At 45.5% G+C, this 27,727-nt stretch overlaps 3 protein-coding genes across 3 annotated transcripts; 2 read left to right on the plus strand and 1 right to left on the minus strand.

Annotated features, from left to right (window-relative positions):
• Window positions 1-10,107: 10,107 nt before the first annotated feature.
• Window positions 10,108-12,996, minus strand: LOC143011550 (E3 ubiquitin-protein ligase TRIM39-like). Its single transcript, XM_076164453.1, has 2 exons — window positions 12,860-12,996; window positions 10,108-12,243 (listed from the first exon to the last, which is right to left on the minus strand). The coding sequence occupies exon 2, from the start codon at window positions 12,232-12,234 to the stop codon at window positions 10,591-10,593; it is 1,644 nt and encodes a 547-aa protein (XP_076020568.1). The 5' UTR covers window positions 12,235-12,243; window positions 12,860-12,996; the 3' UTR covers window positions 10,108-10,590.
• Window positions 12,997-18,135: 5,139 nt separating this feature from the next.
• Window positions 18,136-21,245, plus strand: LOC143011530 (E3 ubiquitin-protein ligase TRIM39-like). Its single transcript, XM_076164436.1, has 2 exons — window positions 18,136-18,504; window positions 19,110-21,245. The coding sequence occupies exon 2, from the start codon at window positions 19,119-19,121 to the stop codon at window positions 20,760-20,762; it is 1,644 nt and encodes a 547-aa protein (XP_076020551.1). The 5' UTR covers window positions 18,136-18,504; window positions 19,110-19,118; the 3' UTR covers window positions 20,763-21,245.
• Window positions 21,246-24,362: 3,117 nt separating this feature from the next.
• LOC143011531 (E3 ubiquitin-protein ligase TRIM39-like) lies at window positions 24,363-27,423 on the plus strand. The gene is made up of 2 exons (XM_076164437.1): window positions 24,363-24,492; window positions 25,291-27,423. The coding sequence occupies exon 2, from the start codon at window positions 25,300-25,302 to the stop codon at window positions 26,938-26,940; it is 1,641 nt and encodes a 546-aa protein (XP_076020552.1). The 5' UTR covers window positions 24,363-24,492; window positions 25,291-25,299; the 3' UTR covers window positions 26,941-27,423.
• Window positions 27,424-27,727: the final 304 nt, after the last annotated feature.

A 27,727-nucleotide genomic window follows, 5' to 3' on the forward strand; every position in this document is an offset into this window, starting at 1 on the left:
GTGTGCATGTGTGTGTGTGTGCATGTGTGTGTGTGTGTGTGTGTGCATGTGTGTGTGTGTGCATGTGTGTGTGTGCATGTGTGTGTGTGCATGTGTGTGTGTGTAGCCTCCTTGTGAAATGATGCAGCTGCTGCCTGCCTTCATTCAGATCACCTGGATGATATTGATTTGAATGTGTTTTGTGTTTACATGTTTAATCAAAACGGTGAAGCCTCAGGGCTCAGATCTGTTTGAGAAATGAAGTGAAGCCTCATTTTTTTAGATTAGATTAGATTAGATTCAACTTTATTGTCAGTGAGCAAGTACAGGTACAAGCCAATGAAATGCAGTCGCATCCAACCAGAAAGTGCAAAAGTCTACTATTATATATACAGAATACAGAAGATATACAGAAGATATACAGAATAAACTATATACATTATATATGCTATATATACTAACTATAAATATAAATGAATAAATATGTAAATAAATAGTGCAAGGAGTCTGAGTGCAAAACGGAAGTGAAATGGAAATGATCAGTGCAAACAGAAAGTTGTGCAAATTGCAGTGGAGAGCAAGATGATGCTGGAGGGAGGATGGAGGTGAGTGGGGGAATGGAGTAGAGTTCAGCAGGGTCACCGCCTCGTAGAAGAAACTCTTCCTGAGCCTGCTGGTGCGAGAGCGGAGGCTTCTGTAACGCCTGCCGGATGGGAGGAGGGTGAAAGGTTTATTGTTGGGGTGGGATGAGTCTTTTATAATGTTCCTGGTTTTGCCCAGACAGCGTCGACGGTTGATCAGTTCCATGCTGTCCAGTTGTGTACCGGTGATCCACCGCTGGAGTGCTTTCCGGTCTGATGCGGAGTGATACAGTGTGTGTGTGCGCGTGTGTGTGTGTGTGTGTGTGTGTGTGTGTGTGTGTGTGTGTGTGTGTGTGTGTGTGTGTGTTTGTGTGTGTGTGTGTGTCACAGCTGCACTGGGTTTCATCATCAACTATTGCAGAAGAAAGGCTCCTAATAGATTGATTACTTCAGTGGTATCCAAGTTACAGTTGTAAAATGTATGCTTTGTGTGTGTGTGTGTGTGTGTGTGTGTGTTTGTGTGTGTGTGTGTGTGTGTGTGTGTGTGTGTGTGTGTGTGTGTGTGTGTGTGTGTGTGTGTGTGTGTGTGTTTGGCCCAATGAGGCACTAAATCAACACAATTCATGGGAGGGTGAAAACAAATCCAAAGTTTTATATTCAGATTAGGAGAATTTCAAAGTAAAGTCTAACTAAAGAATCCAGCATGCATCATTCTAAACTCACTATTACATTTAATTTGTAAAACCTGAGGTTCACACCTGTAAGAATGAATCCAGACAAACCTCTCTGCTTCACAGGTGAACCTCACCGTCCCACACACACACACACACACACACACACTTAGACACAGTCTGAAGTAAAGGAGGCCGTGTTGGGCTGACATGTGTGTTTCCCAGTCTGTGGGTGTCTGCAGCTCTGACACAGTCAATTAGATCAGAGCGGCTCTGTCAGGCCTGGAGGAGGCATTAAAGACGGCCTGCTGCTCCACCTGAGCTGCAGCAGGTGGGCGTTGTTTCTGAGTTTAGTTTCATTAAAGCTAAAGCAGCAGACGGAGCCGCCGGAGCTCCTGGCTGCAGAGAACCTGTTGACCAGAAGGCAGCGTTCCTCGTTAAGCCGTCTCCTCCTCTTCCTCCTCCTCCTCCTGCACATATTCCGGCCCAGGCCATCTTCACCTCCAGGTTAAAAATGGCCTCCGGCTGCTTGTCCTGATTTGACTTGCTGCTCATTTGGCTGTTTGCTCCCAGACACACACGCTGGAGTGAAACCATTTTAGCTGAGGGTCCACAGGTTTGGAATAAGACTGAGATGGAGCAGGAACACACACACACACACACACACACACACCTGGACTAATGGACCGACACATCGAAATGTGATAAGGTGCTGTGTGAAAGTGTGTTTGCTCTGTGCCACATTAGGCACTGTGCTTAAGAGGAAATGAGACAAAGGGAGAGGAGCAGCACACGTTCACCCTGCAGGCTGGGGCCGATCTGGGCTCAGGGCTCTGGGCTCTGGGCTCTGGGCTCTGGGCTCTGGACTCTGGGCTCTGGACTCTTGGCTCTGGGCTCTGGGCTCTGGGCTCTGGACTCTGGGCTCTGTGCTCTGGACTCTGGGCTCTGGGCTCTGGACTCTGGGCTCTGGGCTCTGGGCTCAGTGAGGAGCTGCAGATGACCGGCTCAAGACATTTCGTTTGTTTATGCTCAGTATTTCTCTCATAAATATTGCATGATTTCTTTTTTTAAAGCAGCTTTCTCTTCCATGGCAAATATGCAGACCCAGAGTTTGTCCCATCTAGTGTTTCATCCATTAAATCAGTGTGTGTGTGTGTGTGTGTGTGTGTGTGTGTGTGTGTGCGCGCGCGCATGTGTGTGTGTGTGTGTGTATTTGTGTGTCTGTGAGTGCGTGTATGTGTGTGTGTGTGTGTGTGCGTGTGCCCGTATGCGTGTGTGTGTGTGTGAGAGTGAGTGAGTGTGTGTGTGTGTGTGTGTGTGTGTGTGTGTGTGTGTGTGTGTGTATGAGTGAGTGTGTGAGTGAGTGAGTGTGAGTGTGAGTGTGTGTGTGTGTGTGTGTGTGTGTGAGTGTGTGTGTGTGTGTGTGTGTGTGTGTGTGTGTGTGTGTGTGTGTATGAGTGAGTGTGTGAGTGAGTGAGTGTGAGTGTGTGTGTGTAAGTGAGTGTGTGTGTGTGTGTGTGTGTGTGTGTGTGTGTGTGTGTGTATTGTCTTGCGTTCAGACGTTTCTCTGCCGTTCCCTGACTTTTTCAGCAGAGATTTAGCACACACTCTCATTAATATTGCAGGGTCCTCCTTGGCGTTGCTTTGCTGGGCCAATCATGCGTCTTCTTGTAGAACAGATGTTTCTCCAGCTCAGCAGCTCAGCCTGATTACCATCCGTCTCACGTCTCCATGCAAAGACCAAAGCCACAGAAGTCGTCGCTCTCTATGTTGCGTCTGTCTGTCCTTGTGAGTTTGTGGTAACTGGGGCAACCTCCTCTCTAAATTGTCCCTCCACAGACCCGGCCCACATCTGGCTGCAGCGCCTGATAAATTCATGAGGAGTTTCCACAGGAGGCTCGTCTCCTCCTGAGTCCTGCCTGCTAGATGTTAATAATATTACCAAGGCTGCATGTTTTCCTCTCCACAGTCCAGACTGAGACGTTTCCTCAGCACCGCAGAGACGCAGAGAGTTTCCTTCACAGTTTGTTACTTTGAGACTTGACATCTGTAAAGTTCTCCTCTCTGGCTTGAGCTCCATTACTCTGAAAAACTGCAGCAGCTTTTTCAAAACACAAAGAACAACTCCTAACTAGAACCCCTTCATTTGAAACGATCCCTCCAGTCCTTCCAGCTTCTCTAGATTGGCTACTCATCAACGCTTGGGACAATGTGAAGGTCTTACTCCTAAAAACCCACTTATTGTCGTTATACCTCAATTAAGACTAATTTACCAATCAACAGGAAGTGGATAGGAGAGATAAAAGTCCGCCTAAATGTAGTTTGGGTCTAGATATGCTGAGTTTAGCCTCAGTTGGTCAGTTTAGACCAGAGAATGAGGCACAGCAGCTGATTCTCTCTTCCTGTTCTCTCTTTCTACCTTTGGCCCTCTCTTGCACACAGACTAACAATCTTAGCTCCCAGATCTCCAGGCTACTGTGCCGCCTCCAAGCCAGAAGCCCCCCCTCCTCAGAGTTGTGTTTACCTTCACACACTCCCAGGATCCCAGCATGCAACACTGCACGTGCCCAAACTTCAATGAAAATCCATTTTGACCAATCAGCCGTTAAGTCGTCCTTAAGCCGCTTCACCGTGTCAGAAGAAAACAGTCTAAATGTAGTAAACCTATTTCTAATCACTATTGATCCAATTCCACGGATAATTATATGAAATCTCAGAGTCAGACTCAGCCGGTGCCTCCTGTCCCCTGAGCCTTAATGAGACTCAGCTGTGTGTTTCTCTCTCCTAAGCTCTGATAGATTCTGAGCCTTTGAGGGAACTGTCGGTTGTGTTGCAGACCAAAACTGTGAAGGTCATCTCACACACCAGAAATCCATTCAGTGCGTGTTTCCCCTCTCCAGAACATTCTGTTTCACCATCACACCACAGCTCTGTCATCTCACACACTCACATCACAATGACATCATCCGTTCCTCGCGCTCCCGCTGCTGCTGCCGCTCACACTGAATGTCTTCCTCGCCCGGTCCACTTTGACTGACATTGCCTCAAAAGAGTGGAATTATATGGGATGGAATTATTGTTGAACAGATGTGCTTTCACATTCATCCTCATCAACGGTGTGAAGAAGTCATCAATCAGAGGGAAACAGCTGACGCCTCCACCCGTACATGTCCTCGCCCATAATTCTACCTTGTTTGTGAATCCATCACCTTTGTGGTTCGTGTTCCAAGCGTCTGTGTCTTTGCCTTGAGATGATTGGTGGAAGTCACTCAGCTTGGGGAACAAAGGAACAAGACGTTTTGGGCGCAACCCACTTTGTTACCAAACAGTGCTGCTGGATGGAGAGGAAACAAAAACAACAATGTGGAGTTCAAACATTCTCAGAGGAGTCAGGACGAAGCAGCAGCTGCTCCGGATCTGATCCTTTGTTTGATGAAGGCTTTGACAGAGACAGCAGAGGTTTAACGGCCTGGCCTGAATCAAAACAATCACCTTCACTTATCAAACAAAGCAACCTTACCTCAGGGCTCAGTCCTCTGCTCACCAGCGCCCCCCGGTGAATCACACACTGAATAATGTCTAGAAGTTGAAATACAGTATCTGCTTGCCTTGCTGGTGTGTTTCCTGAAAGATGATTATTATGCAATAACACTCAGAGGCTGCCTCATCGATACGACAGCAGACTTTAAGAACGCATCAATCCAGATCCTTGTTAGTCAGAGTTCCACCCAAAGCTGTGGCTGATGGGAGAATGAGACTTTTAATGATGTGTTTTTCTGCCATTAGCGGTGACACAGCATAAGATGACAGAAGTGCTTCGCTGGACAAACACTTACTTTCACTTCAGTCTGACAGGAGGGGAGTTTGGAGCGATTTCAACTGGAGAAGTTCTTGTTCCTGTGTGTTTGGTGCTGAGGTGGAAGATCTGAGGCTGAGTGTGCAGAGGAGGACAAGCACATCCATGCAGAACAGCATTTCCACTGTTTGGACTTCCTTATTCCTCTTAAATGAACATGTGAGCCATTGAATCTGTGTTTTCTAGCTTGCTACTTTGTTTACAGTTTCAAACAGCATGGACGTGAATGTGGCTGTGGCTGCTTGGAGCCGAGTAACAACTGGCACATGCTGGAAACCTGAAGCTGAGGTCCCAGAAGCTCCAGAGGAGTGAGGGAATAAGCAGCAACACGCCTGCAGGGTGAATAAGAAGTCCAGTTACCTTAAATTACATTAGCTGTAATCCACAGCTGAGGATTTCGACACATATTGGACTTTGCATAATTTACTTTTGGACATTTCCCAAAGTTTAACAAGTTTGTGTCCTCAGCTGGCTCCTGCAGTGTGTGTATACAGTGTGTATGTATCCGTATATACACACACATATACTGTACAGTCTATATACATACATACAGTAAATATGTATGTATACTGTATTAATATACGTTTATATTCACCCATCTATCCAGACCCCCTGCTGTTAGCTCCACACACAGGCGGTGTTGTTTAAACCAGATGGTGCCTCCTGTTCTTTCTGCATTAATGTTCATTCTGTATATAAGTGAACACCTAATCAACAGAAGCTGTTTACACCTGTCAGCACGCCCTGCCTGCGTGTGTTTGCCATTCATAAGTCGGCGACATTAGCCAGCATATGCTCTGTGGGAGAGTCCACACACCAGCCCTTTCTCCTTCCTGTCAGAGGACTCTCCATCCAGCCACAGCGGGGCACAGTGGGACCGCTGGAGTGGCCACCAGGGCCCAGTTTGGGGTTGTAATCATAGCCTGGTGTTTCAGGGGTTGCAGTTAACACAATGGGCTTTAGAGGCTTTACAGCTCTGTGATGCTCTGCAGGGACAAACACACACACACACACACACACAGTAATGAATGGAGCCCGTGGCTGAATGGGACTTATGTGAAGGTAGGCAGGTTCCATTTCTCTATCAATCAGTGCCCCGCCACAGTTTCATATCAAACAGCTGAATCGTTTTGCATTGGGGCAGAATAAATTAACTCTTAATCGCACGGGGAAAACAAACGAGACGCCGCTGCTGCTGCTGCTTATCTGCAGAAACGTAAACAGAAACGCTGCTTTCAAATGAGACCAAGGTGTCCGATGATAATCAGATCAAGACGGCGTTTACAGTCCCATCACTCCTGCTCTGCCTCCTCCTGTCTGTGTGTACTCCCTTTGAAGTAGAAAGGCTCGTGTTTGATTGCATCTGTCAGAAAGGAAAAAGCTATTTCACTTGACGCGGATATTAAAATTCATGATTATGTTATTTTGTTATTTTGTCTAACACAGGCCGGATACACAGATGTGGATCTCATTTACTGGCACATTTAAAGTGATTCCCACCTGGGAGCCGCTCAGCACATCACACACACACACACACACACACACGCACACACACACACTCCTCTGCTTTAGTTACTGTGTGTGCTTCAGATTGTTCCATCGCTGACGGACAACTCAGCTGTGTCTGTGTGTGAGCTTTATGGGCTGTTCCGTTTGTACAAAGATGTGTCTGAGGTAAATGTACAGTGGGATGAGATACACACACTTACTTCCACATTTGCTGTGTAACATTAAGAGTAAAGAGAGAGAGAGAGTGTGACATTACAGTGAAGACACCAAGCATGGAGAGCAAAGGAATCCTAAACAATCCCATTCAGATGAGCCGTATGGATTGAAGGGCATAAACCTTCTGTCATCATTCTCTCCTCTTTTACACGCTGTTGCAGTTTCTTCATTGTTGGATATTGGGTTATTGATCTAACAGCCTTTATTGTATAGGATTCTTCTGTTCAGGGTCATTTCCCAGAGTCATGTGACTAAAGGGGAACGTCCCAATGCGTCCCAACTCCAGTCATTATGCAAACATCAACACTGGTGAACATTTACATACCTTAATGCCACAAAATGTCTTAATTCGATCATTTTAAAATGTTGTATAATCATATCAGCAGCATATATTGGTGATGTAATCCAGTAAACATCACCTTTATTTATTCAGCAGCATATTAGAGAAACATGACACCTGCCTTCCTCATGCATAGATGCAGCGTTGCGTTTAATGTAATAAGCATAATCGCTGTGATGTCTCATAGCTGTAGATGTCTGTCAGTCAGCTCTCATCTCTCAGCTCTGTCCTTGTGCTGTAACCTTTACTTTACATCCCATATTCACCATGATCTCATCTGACATTTCCACCTGAATCCATCCCTCTGTTGTGTTCTGCCTTCTTGTAGTTCCATCAAACATTCATGACAACCAAAAGTGCAAGATGTTTCAGAGATTATTCCTCACCGTGCCGGCAGAGATGATGTGCAGAGGACACACACACACACACACACACACCTGAGATTTATTCTAAGAGATCTGGACGTCAAGAAGACAAGCGAATCGTTTATTTTCCCTTTAGACGATCAAGCTGACAATCCTCAGCAACGCACAAAGACATTCCCTGCCTTCAGGTGATGGGAAAGCTGGAAAACTAATCTTTAGTGATATCGGGCGGCCTGCAGGTGTTCATCAAGGTGAAGTGAAAGGCTTTAGATCGCGGCTGAGAGTTATACATCTTAGTCAACGTGTCATTACTCTCAAGGCAAGAAACTCACATTATCTACACTTCCTTTACTCACTGGACACTGAGTCTCTGTCATGTTCCTCATTATGATATATGAGAGCAGATTACATCTTTGTGCTTCTTAGATAAATAGAAGAACCCTCATAAACTCTTATCAGCTGAATAAAGGCTGTGATTATCGCTTGAATGATCTTATCTAGAGGTTTGGTCACTAAATAGATGTTGACTGCAGCAAAATATAAGTTAAGACCAAATCAGCTTATTGTTATGTAGGTAGGTAGGTAGGTAGGTTGGTAGGTAGGTTTGTAGGTAGGTAGGTAGGTAGGTAGGTAGGTAGGTAGGTTTGTAGGTAGGTAGGTAGGTAGGTAGGTAGGTAGGTAGGTAGGTTGGTAGGTTGGTAGGTAGGTTTGTAGGTTTGTAGGTAGGTAGGTAGGTAGGTAGGTAGGTAGGTAGGTTGGTAGGTTGGTAGGTTGGTAGGTAGGTCTGTAGGTAGGTTTGTAGGTAGGTAGGTAGGTAGGTAGGTAGGTAGGTAGGTAGGTTGGTAGGTTGGTAGGTAGGTAGGTTTGTAGGTAGGTAGGTAGGTAGGTAGGTTGGTAGGTAGGTAGGTAGGTAGGTTGGTAGGTAGGTAGGTAGGTAGGTAGGTAGGTAAGTAGGTAGGTAGGTTGGTAGGTAGGTAGGTTGGTAGGTAGGTAGGTAGGTAGGTAGGTAGGTTGGTAGGTAGGTAGGTAGGTAGGTTGGTAGGTAGGTAGGTAGGTAGGTAGGTAGGTAGGTTGGTAGGTAGGTAGGTAGGTAGGTAGGTAGGTAGACATTGCATTTCTCTGCTGTGGGTGATACAGAGAGCAGGACGGCATGTAAAGGTCAGGGTAAAGGTCAGGGTAGCGCCGCACAGATCGCATGATGTCATAGCCATGGGCTTCGCACAAAGATTTGACTATGGTGGTCAGAGACGAGTTTGATGTACGATCATGTGTGCTGATAGAAGGAAAGGTTGAATGAGGGGAAGGAACTTTGTACACTGAGATCACAACACATTACATCCCACACAGGTCCCAGATTAAAGGAGGAAGTAAGGTGATCCTTCTCATTATAGTGGGAATGTTTGAGGGTTTGTACCTCAGTTTACAGGACCGTTGTACTGGTTTAGCCTTTTTTTCATGCTTCCATTCCTTCCACTTCTTGTTCTCTGGCTTCTCTGTCTTCTTCAGGGTGGCTGAAGGCTGCAGCCTCTCCCAGCCTCCACTGGGACCAGGTGCCACTCTCACAGTGAAACTTATTGAGGCAGACATTTCCATTTACACTCACATTCACACCTGCAGACAAGGTAGAGTTTCCAATTTACCAAACCTCCTCTGTGTCTTTAAGATTTGGGAGTGAACGTCACCTGAGGGAATTCCTCTGCAGACCCTGGACAACATGCCAGAGAGAGACAGAACCCTGTTCAGATGCAGGCACTAGTAGAGCCTTGAAATTGACACTTTAGCACAGGGGTGTCAAACTCAGGCCCGCGGGCCAAATGTGGCCAGCAGTGTAAATACATTTGGACCACGAGATAATGTCAAATGTCTATTAGATCTAGCCCGCTGGTATACAGCGCATGCACCGCTAATACTACACATCCCAGAATGCTCTGCGAGTGCGTTCTGTGTGACATCATAAGACATCTGGATGTGCTCAACCTGCAGCTTCAGGGGCGGGGCCGTGTCATCACACACATGTACGCTGAGGTGAGGACTCTTCAAAACTAAGTTGTGCCTGTGGGAGAGAAGGACGCTGCAAGGAAACTTGGGCTTTTTTCCGTGCCGCCAAACCATGAAAGAGCAGATCTCTACCTCCGTGTTGCCAAGTGCTGCTGATAAACTCTACATACTCAGCGCAGAGTTTGCCCGGCGATTTGCCGACTTTGAAGCCCAGAAATGTAGGTGTGGAGTGCTTAGTAATCCGTTTGCATTTGACGTGGAACGCGCATCAACCAACCTGCAAATGGAGCTGATTGAACTCCAGTGTAGTAACACACACGCTCAAGTCAAAGTATGACTCTGTTTCCTCGTTTCTTCCCAGACACAATTCCCCAACAACTCCGTCCCCAAGCTGCTCAAACGCTCTCTATGTTCGGCAGCACAGATCTCTGTGCATCAGAGTAAATCAGAGTTTAGCAAACTGAGCTTTTCTTTATGCACTTTAGTCTCGCCTGACCTAGAATAGTTGAATGTGCAGCATTTTACACTTTTAAACTCCCCTCTGTGCTTAAATGTGTGAGTGAAACAGCATGGATTAAAGGGTTAAACATGATTGGAAAGCTCTGGTTTTGTTTATTAGATTACAGATACAGTCTTACATGAACAGAGCTCTGCACTCAAACCTGAAAGTCAAACATGTTTTCAGATTTGATACCAAACATGAAAACAGCTGACATGACCTCATCCCAACTTTATTATTGTTTTTGTTCCAAAGATCAAAGACAGAATTCAGTCCATTCATAAACCACAACCCAACATTTGTGATATTTACAGAGATCAATCAAACCTTTTGATTGATCACACTTACATGCAAAGACTTTACTCAAAGCTTCTGATTGATTGATTGATGAACAGTAATCACAGTTCTTAGATCAGTGTGAGTAAATTGTTGTGTTACAGCAGGAAGAAGCAACCAGAAACAAATATGATGTCATCAGAATGTGAAGAAAAGACAAAGTAAAGAGGGAAGATCAGCTGATCCTTTGTACTTTAGTTCCCTTAAACCACAGAAACGTTTCATGTAAACTCCTGCAGGTTAGGCAGAGTGACTGACAGCTGAGATGATCAGAGGGGCGGAGTCTGCCCACAAAAAAAGATGCCCAGGACAGAAGAATGGGAGGAGCTTATGAGTGAAGGAGCAGCCAGTGAAGGAGAAGATCAGAGCTGCAGCATCCACGTCATAGAAGGAGACCAGACCCTCCTCATAGTCCACAAACACGCCCACCTTCTCTGGCTTTGACTTTAGGCTCAGAGGGACAGGAGGGACAACATAAGCTTTGTACTTATCTACATTCCACAACCCTACAGTCCAGTAACCTTTCTGAGGGCTCACTGTGATGCCTCCCTTCCTCTCGCTCGTCTCTCTGGTCACTCCTAAACTCCACGCTGTCTTTCCTTTGACCTGAACCTCAAAGTAAAATCTTCCAGAGGAGAAACTCTGCTTTGCTAAAACACTTAACCATAGATCAAATCTCTGTGGGTTGTCTGGGAGATTCTTCCTCACATCACCACAGTGAACTTGTTTCTCATCATCAGACAGGATGAGTAGAGGATGAGCTGTATCAGGATCCAGAGTCACGTCCACTGCAAACTGCTGGATCCTCCTCAGCTCCACCTTCTTCAGCAGCTTCTTTACCTCCTTACTGAAGGTCTCCTCCAGCTGAGCCACAGCTTTCACCACACTCCCCTCATGTGACCTTTGATGGACTCTGACCTGTGTCCAGTCCTTGGTGGGAGGAGCAGAGCTGATGGATGAGAAGCTCTGGAGGAGGTGGAGGTGATCTTCAGAGAGTAGGAGCTTCTCCACATCAGCAGTTCTCTCTCTCTGCCCAGAGAGTTCCTGCTGCAGCTCCTTGATGAGGTCTTCAGTCTGTTTCTCTGTGCTCCTCTGCTTCTCCTCCATGGTCTTCCTGAAGTCGGCCTGGATTTTCTCCACAAGCTGCTTCAGAGCGGTGAAGACCTGATCTCCATCTGCTCTCTCTCTGTCTGCAGCTTCCCTGCTGAGCTTTGCTGACTGTTTCATCTCCTGGATCTTCAGTAGTGTCAGCTGGATCTTCTGCTGAAGTTCAGCCACCATCTTCTCCAGCTCAGACTTCTTTCCTTCATATTCTTCTTCCAGAGGAACAAACTCATGGTTCTTGTGGTCTAAAACAGGACAGTGTGAGCACAAACAGGTCTGGTCGGTCCTGCAGAAGAGCTCCAGAGGTTTCTTGTGCTTCTTACACATCCTGTCCTTCAGGTTGTCCACAGGATGGATCAGCTGGTGTGATCTCAGGCGTGCTGCTGTCAGATGAGGCTCCAGATGAGTCTCACAGTAGGAGGCCTCACACTTCAGGCAGGACTTGATGGCCTTTAGTTTGGTTCCAGTGCAGACGTCACACTGAACTTCTCCTGGTTTGGCAGCTGGTTCCTCTGATCTTCTGCTGGCTTCCTTTTGAGTCGACTGTCTGAACTCAGCGGCCATCTGAGATATGAATGTGTTGATCTTCATCTCAGGTCTTGTGTGGAAAGTGTCTTTACACAGAGGACACACACACTGGACGTTACTGTCCCAGTGTTGAGTGATGCAGCTTTTGCAGAAGTTGTGTCCACATGGTGTGGAGACTGGATCAGTGAAGACCTCCAGACAGATGGAGCACAGGAACTGATCTTCAGACCACAGACAGCTGGCAGCAGACATGTCTACAAACTGAGAACAGACGAGAACATGAGTGAAAACATCTCTGGAGACACAAACACTGATTGTTGAGCAGGATGAAGAGTCTGGAAGTCTTAAAGCTCCTGAAGTTCATGTCAGAGTGAAACAGGAGAGACGACTTTGTTCTTGATGGATATTATGAGCAGACTGGGGTTTGTCCTGAGGGGGCGCTCAAGGAAACGTCATGAAAAGACTTCAGGCTCAGCTTCAGGCTCAGCTTCATGAGGATTGATTGTGTATTGATCAGGACATGAAGCTTTTGTCCCTTTAGTTCTATTCAGACTGTTTAACTTTAAAGTTTCCCTTTTCACTCTGGAGCTGAACTTTGTCTTTTAATGAGGTCACCATGACTACAGGCTGCACTCACTTCACTTCCTGTTGCCGTGGGTGCGGCTCAGTGCTGAGACTCACTAACACAGATAAACACACACTTCCTGACGCTCTTATCTTGCTCTGACGGTAAAAACTGCCGTGTGTTTACAAACACCAACGTGTGTGAACCAGAGCCAAGCCGTTAAGACTGAAGCAGTGAAGTGAGACGTGTGAGAGCAGCTCAGCCTGGACCTCATGCTGCTGCTGAAACTGACAAGATTCTGTCTGCACTCACCTGAGTTTGGCTGAGACGCTGCAGAGACGCTGCAGAGACAAACTTGGACAAACTTCTGATCCTCTGGCTTCTCTTCTGCTTCAGTCGAGGCTCTGCTGGACTCTGACTGACTGACTTTCGTTTCAGGAATATGACGTTACAGCTTCTGCTTCCTCCTCTCGTGTTGCTACTCCTCCTCCCCCTCCTCCTGTAGCTGTTATTGCTCCTCCTCCTCCTCTACCTGTAGCTGTTGTTGCTCCCCCTCCTCCTGTAGCTGTTGTTGCTCCTCCTCCTCCTCCTCCTCTCCCTGTAGCTGTTGTTGCTCCTCCTCCTCCACCTGTAGCTGTTGTTGCTCCTCCTCCTCCTGTAGCTGTTGTTGCTCCTCCTCCTCCACCTGTAGCTGTTGTTGCTCCTCCTCCTCCTGTAGCTGTTGTTGCTCCTCCTCCTCCTCCTCCTCTCCCTGTAGCTGTTGTTGCTGCTTCTCTTCCTCCTGCAGGTTTGGAGGAAGGTTCTTCCTTTTTACAGACTTACACACGATGCAAAGTTTCTGGATTGTTTGTGTGTGAAATGATCGTTCTCTCTAACTGTTGCTCACTTTTGAAATGAGGCCACTCAAGTGTGTAGTTTTGAAAGTTTACTTAACAATCTGCAGGATCTGTAAGACATTGAATACAATCAGCACTGCACCTCAGCTCACTGTCTTAAGATAAGAGATAAGATAAATTAAGATAATCATTTATTTGTCCCACAGCGGGGGAATCCACATGTTACAGCAGCAAAGTCTAAAGTGCAAAGCAATAAAGAGCATTAAGATAAAATAAGAGCCTGTTTATAATATTAAGCTGTGCTTGTTCCAGACTTAATGTTTAAGCTAAACTTAAGTATGTTTCCATATGTAAAAGTTGATCATCATATATCTGGAGAGAAGTGAAAACATGCACAACTGTAGTCCATTTATCAAGAAATATGAAGTCTGGCCCGCAACTTAGTCCCAGTTTGTTATTTTGGCCCAGTGTGTGTTTGAGTTTGACGCCCCTGCTTTAGCACATTGAATGTTTAAACTGCATTTGTCCCCAAAGGATCATCCATGAAAAGCAAACCAGACTGGGAATACTGACACACATCTGATAACAACAAAGGTCTGAGAAACATTGAACTGTTGCGACATCACAAAGACAATAACATGACATATACATAACAATAAACAATCCAAATATGTCAAGAGAAGAATTCACCTAATCGTTCTTATCGTTGCATTCTACTCACATGAGGTGGAGAGTTCTTTATCTTTTTTGAAGCACTTGTCACGGTTTCCTTTATTGATTTGATTGATTTGATTGATTGATTCGGTATAAATATGAATTATAACACATTTTAGTTCTATTCATGTCTCAGAAAATGACCACACTGTAGTAAAACAAGATTGAACAATGCTTACCATTGGCCTACAGCTCACATTTGGTACAAATTTAGGAAAGAAGCATTTGGAGCAGAAATCCATGTGTTTAGGGTGAAATAGAACTCCAGTGGAAAGTTCACAATATAAATGTCAAATGTTGTGTTTTTACCAGCGTTGTGGTTAATAATGATACGTCTTGTGATTCGACATGTGGGATCTCATAGTGAACATGTCTACAACAAGTATGAGCTTCTAAATCTTAAAGATAAACAAAACTAGGATGAGCAGAAAATGCCAAACAAGCTGAAACCACAATACACACTTAGAACCATAAGGCCTTTACATTACACTGATACTACACAAAATTACAGTGTTGATATTTCTTCACTGCTGACTTTTAATATTCTATTCTATTGAGATTCTTTTGTTAGATATCCAGTATAAACCTGGAGAGACACAGTGTGTTGTGTTGATCAGCTGTGCCGAGACTTCACCGACACATCATAAACAGTTGTTGACATATGTCCCTCCGAGCAGCAACACTTGAAGTCAGGTCCCATTAAGAAGTGGAGATGTTTAATGATACCAGAGGCTGAGAGGAGGAGGAAGAATGTAATCACAGCTAATCAAGGCTTTAGAGGCGACGCTCTCCTTTGACTGACGTGACTGAGAGAGGGTGAATGTGAATGAATTGTCTAATCTCTTCTGCCAAAATGTGTTGTTAACAGGAGCTCAGGCTGAGTCAGAGGCAGTAATGAGTCCTCTGAGTGACCGATGGAGCCGTATTGATCTGGGAAACCATTCTTGTTCTTTAATGCTCCTGACACAGAGACCCTCATTTGTTAGAAAGTAATTGAATTCCTTCACCTTTACAGAATCATTGAGATGCACTTGAGTCACTCAGTCGGGCGCTGCATCAAACTACGACTACAGGAAGTGCAGCGTCTAGATTCAATCAAGCTGTCTGTCAAAGTTAGAAATCAGGATTCTGAATTTCTAAAGAAAATCATTTTTGTGCACTTTTATTGAGTTCTCTCTTGATATCTTTATCTGTAACTCTGCCCTTTCTGCTCCAGAGTTTATGGATGTTGAATACGTGAGAGCTTTTCAGCAGCGCTCGACCTTTGGAAGGAGGAGACGACCACAAATCCTCCGCCTGTGGGAGCTCAGCCTCCTTAACAACACCATCCATCCCACAGTTACTGTACGGGACACAATTAGCTTTGTACAAAATAAGATGTTTGACCTTTAGGTGAGCTGCTCCTGCCTTTATGGCCACAGAGAGACGTGGGGCATGAAATCCATCAGTTTGAGGGGAAATCTGCTCGGTTCTGTGTCCTTATCTATGTTACACTGCAGCAGTGTTTTCATTTATACAGGAAATAATAGCTCAGTCATTATTTATATTATCTATAAGTGACATTTAAGGCATTCAAGAGTTTTGCCTTTGAGCCTTGGCCAGAGTTTGAAGATTTGACCTTGGGTAATTCTGAATGAAACGTTGATATTCTATACATTTGAAATACAAATAACAAATGAAAGCTGCACTGTGATGAATTATAATATAATATCTGTTGAGAAATATATTTGTATTCTCTGTTTCCTTCTTTATTTATCTTTTTGTTTGATGGAATCCCATCTGTCCCTTAAGGTCACTGTCATCTCCGCACCACACATTTATGCGTGGTTGCCATGGAAACTGCCAGGTCACAGTGCAGCATATTGCAGAGGAGCCATGTGCTTTGTAAGGAAGTTAAAAGATAACAGACAATCAAGCTTCAGTCAGGGATGAGAATGAGAATCTGTTGGCTGTCATCTCCAAACACTTTATGTCTCATTTAAAAGAGAAACACATGAGGCAGAATCACATTGAACTCCTTGTATTTTTGTATATTTAATACTACAACAACTGCAGTTATCACACTAACATAGAACCAGAGTTTGAGGTATAGTTATAGCTGAATTAAAATCAAAATTAAACTCAAATCTTACTACAGAAGAAGAGAACAAACGAATGATTTCCTGTTCTGTAATCCTGGACGTCTCCCTGATGCTTGAGGTCGTCTTCACACTGGAGACTTCCTGCTGCTGCTCTCCTCTTTTATTTGTCCTTACCAAATCATTGCACTGAAAATTGCCCTCATTCCAAAGAAGATGGACACTTTTGGTTTGTGAATTGATGTCATTTGAACTTTGACCTTGTGCAATGGCTCGACCTTCCAATGTAATGTCCGGCTAAATTTAGAGCCGATCGTCGTCTCGTGATCGTTTTTTTCGCCTTCTCCTTACGACAGTGACCCCGGCCACTTTGTTGTCAGTCCTCCCTGCTCTTCACCACAGGGTGATGGTGCAAATCTACCGCCACTGCAGCTCTGAGACCTTGTGGATGCAGCTTTAGCACAAATCCAAACTACTTCTATCCCAGTAACAGTGTTTAACATGGTGCTTGCTGTTAACCCGGTTGGTCTCTAAGGTGGAGACACGGAGCGTGGAGCGCTTGACTCAGTGACCGACCTCTTCACTCATGAGCCCCTGGTATAAAGTCATCAGCTCTTAAGTGCAGATTGGCAGCATTAGTCCTTCATCCCCACTTCCCCTCAGTTCACTGGAGGCAGCAGACGTGATGTGGAAACCCAATGTTGTGACACTTTGCTCTTCTCCTCTCTGCGAGCCAGATGGAGGCATGAAAGGCTGAAGAAAAATAAATGATAGATAAGAATGCCGGTCTCTTCCCAATCTACAGAAAGCTCCTGCAAGAAAGAGGCGGTCTGAAATGAATCCATCCATCTGTGCTGGCTGACAGAGTGGATCTGAATGAGGAGGTGACCTGACGCTGCCTCCTCACTCTCACTGCCACGACTGAGACTCTGGCTCTCGTTCACATGACTAATAGAGGGATGGAGAGATGATTCTGCTACCTAATGGAACTGTAAGACACTTAGACCAATATCCACTGGCAGATAGACGGATTTCTTTACTAAAAATCTGATTTTGCACAGTCAGGGTCGTCAAAATCTCTTATTCTGCAGTTTTCTGAATTGCATATCGATTGAATAGTTGAGGAATATTGATAAAAGCCGTGTCATCATTAGCTCAGTGTTATATCCAACCCTGGTCCTCCTGTTTGTTCTCCTGCAGCTCGTCCCGCCTCTCCCTTTAGTCTCTACACACACACACACACACACATCTGCTAAATCAGGTGTATACAGCTCATTCAGATGTGAAGCACAGCAGAAACAGTCAACAGTCAGATTTCACAGATGGAGCTTCGTTAGCAGCTTTTGTTAAGAGAAAATAATTGACAGTGTGATTGACTGATCCAGACTGAGCGTTACAGAGCGCTGGATAATAACATACATTAGAATAAAACACTTTAATACCTTTAATGCTGAAAGGCTGTAATAGAATTCATGCATTGGACGCTGTAACATGTAGAAGAGGAAGGAGGCACATCTGGGAAGAATATATGGATTGTAAATGAGCCTTTCATCCTGTGATGGTTCAAATCTATACATTATATCTTTGATTGGAAGAAGCACGCTGATAGATGATTAAGACTAAATGCAATGTTCTGGTTGGGATCATTTAGAGCAGGGGCGTCAAACTCAAACACACACTGGGCCAAAATAACAAACTGGGACCAAGTCGCAGGCCAGACTTCATATTTCTTGATAAATGGACTACAGTTGTGTATGTTTTCACTTCTCTCCAGTTTTAATGATGATCAACTTTTTCATAAGGAAACATACTAAAGTTTAGCTTATTTTTTTCCTTTACTCCTACCACAATAAAACCTAACATAGTAAAAGTATACATGAAAATTAACTTTTTTTGTAATACAAGTTTCTTTATTAATTTGTTAATAATTAATTAATTTGAATATGCACATGAGCTGCACGCTTACTGAATATGTCCTAATTTGCATAGACAGAAACACCATTCGTATGTATGACAAATACATCGGCCCAGTCTTCATCCAATCATTGTACTGCCAATGGGTGATGGCAATGCTTGCTTCTATTTTTGACTCCAAAATGAGTTACTTTGCCTGGAATAGAAGAGAAGCAGCAACAACAGCTGCAGGAGGAGGAGGAGGAGGAGCAACACGAGAGGAGGAAGCAGAAGCTGCAACGTCATATTCCTGAAACGAAAGTCAGTCAGTCAGAGTCCAGCACAGCCTCGACTGAAGCAGAAGAGAAGCCAGAGGATCAGAAGTTTGTCCAAGTTTGTCTCTGCAGCGTCTCTGCAGCGTCTCAGCCAAACTCAGGTGAGTGCAGACAGAATCTTGTCAGTTTCAGCAGCAGCATGAGGTCCAGGCTGAGCTGCTCTCACACGTCTCACTTCACTGCTTCAGTCTTAAAGGCTTGGCTCTGGTTCACACTTGTTGGTGTTTGTAAACACACGGCAGTTTTTACCGTCAGAGCAAGAAAAGAGCGTCTCAGAAAAACAGAAGTGAGTCTCAGCACTGAGCCGCACCCACGGCAACAGGAAGTGAAGTGAGTGCAGCCTGTAGTCATGGTGACCTCATTAAAAGGCAAAGTTCAGCTCCAGAGTGAAAAGGGAAACTTTAAAGTTAAACAGTCTGAATAGAACTAAAGGGACAAAAGCTTCATGTCCTGATCAATACACAATCAATCCTCATGAAGCTGAGCCTGAAGCTGAGCCTGAAGTCTTTTCATGACGTTTCCTTGAGCGCCCCCTCAGGACGAACCCCAGTCTGCTCATAATATCCATCAAGAACAAAGTCGTCTCTCCTGTTTCACTCTGACATGAACTTCAGGAGCTTTAAGACTTCCAGACTCTTCATCCTGCTCAACAATCAGTGTTTGTGTCTCCAGAGATGTTTTCACTCATGTTCTCGTCTGTTCTCAGTTTGTAGACATGTCTGCTGCCAGCTGTCTGCGGTCTGAAGATCAGTTCCTGTGCTCCATCTGTCTGGAGGTCTTCACTGATCCAGTCTCCACACCATGTGGACACAACTTCTGCAAAAGCTGCATCACTCAACACTGGGACAGTAACGTCCAGTGTGTGTGTCCTCTGTGTAAAGACACTTTCTACACAAGACCTGAGATGAAGGTCAACAGGCTCCTATCGCAGATGGCCGCTGAGTTCAGACAGTCAACTCAAAAGGAAGCCAGCAGAAGATCAGAGGAACCAGCTGCCAAACCAGGAGAAGTTCAGTGTGACGTCTGCACTGGAACCAAACTAAAGGCCATCAAGTCCTGCCTGAAGTGTGAGGCCTCCTACTGTGAGACTCATCTGGAGCCTCATCTGACAGCAGCACGCCTGAGATCACACCAGCTGATCCATCCTGTGGACAACCTGGAGGACAGGATGTGTAAGAAGCACAATGAAACTCTGAAGCTCTTCTGCAAGACCGACCAGACCTGTGTGTGCCTCATGTGTCCTGTTTCAGACCACAAGAACCATGAGTTTGTTCCTCTGGAAGATGAATATGAAGGAAAGAAGTCTGAGCTGGAGAAGATGGTGGCTGAACTTCAGCAGAAGATCCAGCTCACACTACTGAAGATCCAGGAGATGAAACAGTCAGCAAAGCTCAGCAGGGAAGCTGCAGACAGAGAGATAGCAGATGGAGATCAGGTCTTCACCGCTCTGAAGCAGCTTGTGGAGAAAATCCAGGCCGACTTCAGGAAAACCATGGAGGAGAAGCAGAGGAGCACAGAGAAACAGACTGAAGACCTCATCAAGGAGCTGCAGCAGGAACTCTCTGGACAGAGAGAGAGAACTGCTGATGTGGAGAAGCTCCTACTCTCTGAAGATCACCTCCACCTCCTCCAGAGCTTCTCATCCATCAGCTCTGCTCCTCCCACCAAGGACTGGACACAGGTCAGAGTCCATCAAAGGTCACATGAGGGGAGTGTGGTGAAAGCTGTGGCTCAGCTGGAGGAGACCTTCAGTAAGGAGGTGAAGAAGCTGCTGAAGAAGGTGGAGCTGAGGAGGATCCAGCAGTTTGCAGTGGACGTGACTCTGGATCCTGATACAGCTCATCCTCTACTCATTCTGTCTGATGATGAGAAACAAGTTTACTGTGGTGATGTGAGGAAGAATCTCCCAGGCAACCCAAAGAGATTTGATAGATGTGTTTGTGTTTTAGCAAAGCAGAGTTTCTCCTCTGGAAGATTTTACTTTGAGGTTCAGGTCAAAGGAAAGACAGTGTTGGATTTAGGAGTGACCAGAGAGACGAGCAAGAGGAAGGGAGCCTTCACACTGAGGCCTCAGGAAGGTTACTGGACTGTAGGGTTGAGGAATGTAGATGAGTACAAAGCTTATGATGACCCTCCTGTCCCTCTGAGTCTAAAGTCAAAGCCAGAGAAGGTGGGCGTGTTTGTGGACTATGAGGAGGGTCTGGTCTCCTTCTATGACGTGGATGCTGCAGCTCTGATCTTCTCCTTCACTGGCTGCTCCTTCACTCATAAGCTCCTCCCATACTTCAGTCCTGGGCTTCATTATAATGGTACAAACTCCGCCCCTCTGATCATCTCAGCTGTCAGTCACTCTGCCTAACCTGCAGGAGTTTACATGAAACGTTTCTGTGGTTTAAGGGAACTAAAGTACAAAGGATCAGCTGATCTTCCCTCTTTACTTTGTCTTTTCTTCACATTCTGATGACATCATATTTGTTTCTGGTTGCTTCTTCCTGCTGTAACACAACAATTTACTCACACTGATCTAAGAACTGTGATTACTGTTCATCAATCAATCAATCAGAAGCTTTGAGTAAAGTCTTTGCATGTAAGTGTGATCAATCAAAAGGTTTGATTGATCTCTGTAAATATCACAAATGTTGGGTTGTGGTTTATGATTGGACTGAATTCTGTCTTTGATCTTTGGAACAAAAACAATAATAAAGTTGGGATGAGGTCATGTCAGCTGTTTTCATGTTTGGTATCAAATCTGAAAACATGTTTGACTTTCAGGTTTGAGTGCAGAGCTCTGTTCATGTAAGACTGTATCTGTAATCTAATAAACAAAACCAGAGCTTTCCAATCATGTTTAACCCTTTAATCCATGCTGTTTCAATCACACATATAAGCACAGAGGGGAGTTTAAAAGTGTAAAATGCTGCACTGGGTTTTAGTTGTAGATGATTCAAGCCCTTTGCTGCTGACTACATAACAAAAGTGAAATAGTGGAAATGGTACAAGTAGGCGGGGCTAAAGAAGGCTACAGTAAATATCAAACCTCCTCTGTTCCTCTCTCATTACCTCCAGTGATGTCTCTCTCTCTCTCTCTCTCTCTCTCTCTCTCTCTCTCTCTCTCTCTCTCTCTCTCTCTCTCTCTCTCTCTCTCTCTCTCTCTCTCTCTCTCTGTGGTGGAATCGTCCTCCATCTCCATCATTGATCTCCATCTCTGTCACATATCTGATTTACTCATGTTCTCCTTCTCTCCATGTACCGATGCTTTGTGGTCAAAGTGTGATAGGAATAAGAAGTCTGGTGTGAGAAGCAACAGCCTAGAAACCTAGCTGGGGAGTTGAGACCAAGCCTAGAGATCTGAGCGTTCTTCATGTCTGACTGTTGTGTTATGTTTCCACCTTATTGCTCTTCTCTTAACCCCCAGGTTGCTCTGTAAAGTCTCAGTTTATTATTTATGGCAAACTGTTAGATATTGTTATGATTGGCAGGCGATCAAGTTATTTGAAGGTTGGACCCAGTTATGTGGAACAGACACCAGTACATGGAATCAGGTGGTTAACAAACACAAACCAGGATGAAGCTGGGCGCTGCTGCTGGAGACGCTGAACACGGAACGCTTGACGAAGCGAGAGTGAGTGGATCCCAAAAACAGAATCCAGGAGCACAGGAAAAACATGCATCTCCATGCAGATATACTGTGTGCTCAGATGTACGAGGAGAACTGGAGCTTTGTTTGAGTGTCAGGCTGGATCTGAATGTGATTTTAATAACTAGAGTTACAGTCTATAGTGTCTGTAACTCTGTGCATCAGTACAGTGCTGAATGTAAGGAGGTCTCACATAGAAGTCTGAGAGGTCCACCAGTTAAAGGTCCACACAAAGTCACAGGTCCAGGAGGGAGGAGAGAAGTGAGACAGACAGGAGGAGACTCTGATGTGAGTGATCATCAGTGTGGTCAGGTTCTGTTTTGTATTGAACTGTATTCATATTTAAAATGATTCACAGCTGTGAGTGGAAGCGAACATGTTTGATTTCAGCTGCAGGAGTTTTGTTCAATTTGGCATTTGGTTCCTTTAATGACCTTGACCTCATTTATAGGAACAACGTTGGACAAAACATGTGATGATAACACAGACAACACACCTGTGACCATGCTTTGAATACAGTATGATGTGCATGGGGAGATAAACAACAACAATAACGATGATCCGAGCATCCTCGAAACTGGAGAACACCACCCCCAGGCCAGAAACCTCAAAAGAGCTCCCACAGAAACAAAATGGCCCCCAGCCCTCAGCAGGAATGCAAGGAAAAGAGCCTACAGCCCCACAAACAGGCTCCTCACCCCCCTGCAGCACAAAGGGGTCCCTGGGAGAACCAGCCCCCGGTCCCTCCAGCCTCTGTCAGCAGAGACCCCGGCAGATAGATGGTGACAGAAAATATAGTTATGATGATAATAAAGGAAATATGGGGGTGCACAGAGACCTGTTTGTAGGCCACATCCCCACCAGAACCTCCCCATGAGCCAGAGATCCCAGAGGAGCCCCCTCCCCCAGCCCAGGGAACCAGAAACCCCCCAACCCACAGGCCACGACGAGACCCAAAGCTCCACCTCAGAATGATAATGACATCATAATAACGGGCCAGTGTGGCAGATAACAACATCCAGAGGATTGGTCCCTTCCTCACCGACAAGGCAGCGCAGGTGCTGATCCAGGCTCTTGTCATCTCCCGCCTGGACTACTGCAACTCCCTCCTTGCTGGCGCCCCGGCTTCCGCCATCAGACCTCTGGAGCTCGTCCAGAAAGCTGCTGCTTGTCTGGTGTTCAACCTTCCCAAGTTCTCCCACACAACTTGCCTTCTCCGTTCTCTACACTGGCTCCCCGTAGCTGCTCGCATCCAGTTTAAGACTCTGGTGTTAGCCTACAGGGCAGTGAAAGGAACAGCTCCTTCATACCTCCAGGCTATGGTCAAGCCATACACCCCCGGCCGACCACTTCGCTCTGCTGCCATCAGGCGACTGGCTGCCCCGGCGCTCAGCTCAGCGGCCGTCTGCTAAATGACCGTAATGTAATGTAATGTAATGTAATAACCAACATTCATTTGTTTGTGTTTATATTTAGCTTTGTGGAGTTTATCACTTGAGTAAATGATTAGTATTCAATCATGCTGCCTTCTTATGTTGCTGTGGGCTGTGAACACAAACAAAGGGCTGCAGCCGCTCACATTATTGATCTGCATTCAGACTCTTCCTGTCCTGGTGGTGATGTGGGTCGACTCATCTGTGAACTTATCTTTGTCCGGCCCAAACCTGCAAACAACCACAAGCTGCATTTCCTTTAGAACAGGGGCGTCAAACTCAAACACACTCTGGGCCAAAATAACAAACTGGGACTAAGTCGCAGGCCAGACTTCATATTTCTTGATAAATGGACTACAGTTGTGCATGTTTTCACTTCTCTCCAGATATATGATGATCAACTTTTTCATATGGAAACATACTTAAGTTTAGCTTAAACATTAAGTCTGGAACAAGCACAGCTTAATATTATAAACAGGCTCTTATTTTATCTTAATGCCCTTTATTGCTTTGCACTTTAGACTTTGCTGCTGTAACATGTGGATTCCCCCGCTGTGGGACGGATAAATGATTATCTTATCTTATCTCTTATCTTAAGACAGTGAGCTGAGGTGCAGTGCTGATTGTATTCAATGTCTTACAGATCCTGCAGATTGTTAAGTAAACTTTCAAAACTACACACTTGAGTGGCCTCATTTCAAAAGTGAGCAACAGTTAGAGAGAACGATCATTTCACACACAAACAATCCAGAAACTTTGCATCGTGTGTAAGTCTGTAAAAAGGAAGAACCTTCCTCCAAACCTGCAGGAGGAAGAGAAGCAGCAACAACAGCTACAGGAGGAGGAGGAGGAGCAACACGAGAGGAGGAAGCAGAAGCTGCAACGTCATATTCCTGAAACGAAAGTCAGTCAGTCAGAGTCCAGCAGAGCCTCGACTGAAGCAGAAGAGAAGCCAGAGGATCAGAAGTTTGTCCCAGTTTGTCTCTGCAGCGTCTCTGCAGCGTCTCAGCCAAACTCAGGTGAGTGCAGACAGAATCTTGTCAGTTTCAGCAGCAGCATGAGGTCCAGGCTGAGCTGCTCTCACACGTCTCACTTCACTGCTTCAGTCTTAAAGGCTTGGCTCTGGTTCACACACGTTGGTGTTTGCAAACACACGGCAGTTTTTACCGTCAGAGCAAGAAAAGAGCGTCTCAGAAAAACAGAAGTGAGTCTCAGCACTGAGCCGCACCCACGGCAACAGGAAGTGAAGTGAGTGCAGCCTGTAGTCATGGTGACCTCATTAAAAGGCAAAGTTCAGCTCCAGAGTGAAAAGGGAAACTTTAAAGTTAAACAGTCTGAATAAAACTAAAGGGACAAAAGCTTCATGTCCTGATCAATACACAATCAATCCTCATGAAGCTGAGCCCGAAGCTGAGCCTGAAGTCTTTTTACATTACATTACATTACGATCATTTGGCAGACACTTTTATCCAAAGCGACTTACATTACATTACATTACCACCCTTCGCAGAGGGGGGAGCAATTGAGGGTTCGGTGCCTTGCTCAGGGGCACCTCGGCAGGGGCTCGAACCAGCGACCCTCCGGTTCCCAAGCGGAAGCACTACCCACTGAGCTACTGCCTCCCATGACGTTTCCTTAAGTGCCCCCTCAGGACAAACCCCAGTCTGCTCATAATATCACCACAACAAAGTCGTCTCTCCTGTTTCACTCTGACATGAACTTCAGGAGCTTTAAGACTTCCAGACTCTTCATCCTGCTCAACAATCAGTGTTTGTGTCTCCAGAGATGTTTTCACTCATGTTCTCGTCTGTTCTCAGTTTGTAGACATGTCTGCTGCCAGCTGTCTGCTGTCTGAAGATCAGTTCCTGTGCTCCATCTGTCTGGAGGTCTTCACTGATCCAGTCTCCACACCATGTGGACACAACTTCTGCAAAAGCTGCATCACTCAACACTGGGACAGTAACGTCCAGTGTGTGTGTCCTCTGTGTAACGAGAGGTTCTGCACAAGACCTGAGATGAAGATCAACACGTTCATATCTCAGATGGCCGCTGAGTTCCGACAGTCGACTCAAAAGGAAGCCAGCAGAAGATCAGAGGAACCAGCTGCCAAACCAGGAGAAGTTCAGTGTGACGTCTGCACTGGAACCAAACTAAAGGCCATCAAGTCCTGCCTGAAGTGTGAGGCCTCCTACTGTGAGACTCATCTGGAGCCTCATCTGACAGCAGCACGCCTGAGATCACACCAGCTGATCCATCCTGTGGACAACCTGGAGGACAGGATGTGTAAGAAGCACAAGAAACCTCTGGAGCTCTTCTGCAAGACCGACCAGACCTGTGTGTGCCTCATCTGTCCTGTTTTAGACCACAAGAACCATGAGTTTGTTCCTCTGGAAGAAGAATATGAAGGAAAGAAGTCTGAGCTGGAGAAGATAGTGGCTGAACTTCAGCAGAAGATCCAGCTGACACTACTGAAGATCCAGGAGATGAAACAGTCAGCACAGCTCAGCAGGGAAGCTGCAGACAGAGAGAGAGCAGATGGAGATCAGGTCTTCACCGCTCTGAAGCAGCTTGTGGAGAAAATCCAGTCCAACTTCAGGAAGACCATGGAGGAGAAGCAGAGGAGCACAGAGAAACAGACTGAAGACCTCATCAAGGAGCTGCAGCAGGAACTCTCTGGGCAGAGAGAGAGAACTGCTCATGTGGAGAAGCTCCTACTCTCTGAAGATCACCTCCACCTCCTCCAGAGCTTCTCATCCATCAGCTCTGCTCCTCCCACCAAGGACTGGACACAGGTCAGAGTCCATCAAAGGTCACATGAGGGGAGTGTGGTGAAAGCTGTGGCTCAGCTGGAGGAGACCTTCAGTAAGGTGGTGAAGAAGCTGTTGAAGGTGGAGCTGAGGAGGATCCAGCAGTTTGCAGTGGACGTGACTCTGGATCCTGATACAGCTCATCCTCTACTCATCCTGTCTGATGATGAGAAACAAGTTTACTGTGGTGATGTGAGGAAGAATCTCCCAGACAAACCACAGAGATATGATGGATGGTTAAGTGTTTTAGCAAAGCAGAGTTTCTCCTCTGGAAGATTTTACTTTGAGGTTCAGGTCAACGGAAAGACAGCGTGGACTTTAGGAGTGACCAGAGAGACAAGCGAGAGGAAGGGAGCCTTCACACTGAGGCCTCAGGAAGGTTACTGGGCTGTAGGGTTGAGGAATGTCAATGGGTACAAAGCTTATGATGACTCTCCTGTCCCTCTGAGTCTGGAGTCAAAGCCAGAGAAGGTGGGCGTGTTTGTGGACTATGAGGAGGGTCTGGTCTCCTTCTATGACGTGGATGCTGCAGCTCTGATCTTCTCCTTCACTGGCTGCTCCTTCACTCATAAGCTCCTCCCATTCTTCCGTCCTGGGCTTCATCATGATGGTACAAACTCCGCCCCTCTGATCATCTCAGCTGTCAGTCACTCTGCCTAACCTGCAGGAGTTTACATGAAACGTTTCTGTGGTTTAAGGGAACTAAAGTACAAAGGATCAGCTGATCTTCCCTCTTTACTTTGTCTTTTCTTCACATTCTGATGACATCATATTTGTTTCTGGTTGCTTCTTACTGCTGTAACACAACAATTTACTCACACTGATCTAAGAACTGTGATTACTGTTCATCAATCAATCAATCAGAAGCTTTGAGTAAAGTCTTTGCATGGAAGTGTGATCAATCAAAAGGTTTGATTGATCTCTGTAAATATCACAAATGTTGGGTTGTGGTTTATGAATGGACTGAATTCTGTCTTTGATCTTTGGAACAAAAACAATAATAAAGTTGGGATGAGGTCATGTCAGCTGTTTTCATGTTTGGTATCAAATCTGAAAACATGTTTGACTTTCAGGTTTGAGTGCAGAGCTCTGTTCATGTAAGACTGTATCTGTAATCTAATAAACAAAACCAGAGCTTTCCAATCATGTTTAACCCTTTAATCCATGCTGTTTCACTCACACATTTAAGCACAGAGGGGAGTTTAAAAGTGTAAAATGCTGCAGTTAGTTTTAGTTGTAGATGATTCTCAAGCCCTTTGCTGCTGACTACATAACAAAAGTGAAATAGTGGAAATGGTACAAGTAGGCGGGGCTAAAGAAGGCTACAGTAAATATCAAACATCCTCTGTTCCTCTCTCATTACCTCCAGTGATGTCTCTCTCTCTCTCTCTCTCTCTCTCTCTCTCTCTCGCTCTCTCTCTCTCTGTGTTCTCTCTGGTGGAATCGT

The sequence above is a fragment of the Genypterus blacodes genome, unplaced genomic scaffold (genome assembly GCF_046128005.1).
Source record: "Genypterus blacodes isolate CSIRO-AG114 ecotype Tasmania unplaced genomic scaffold, CSIRO-AGI_Gbla_v1 ptg000136l_1, whole genome shotgun sequence".
Lineage (NCBI taxonomy): Eukaryota > Metazoa > Chordata > Actinopteri > Ophidiiformes > Ophidiidae > Genypterus > Genypterus blacodes.

What these genes read in the sequence shown, in the direction of transcription:
- LOC143011550 (XM_076164453.1), bottom strand. Translation starts at nt 12,234, where the DNA reads ATGTCTGCTGCCAGCTGTCTGTGGTCTGAAGATCAGTTCCTGTGCTCC.
- LOC143011530 (XM_076164436.1), top strand. Translation starts at nt 19,119, where the DNA reads ATGTCTGCTGCCAGCTGTCTGCGGTCTGAAGATCAGTTCCTGTGCTCC.
- LOC143011531 (XM_076164437.1), top strand. Translation starts at nt 25,300, where the DNA reads ATGTCTGCTGCCAGCTGTCTGCTGTCTGAAGATCAGTTCCTGTGCTCC.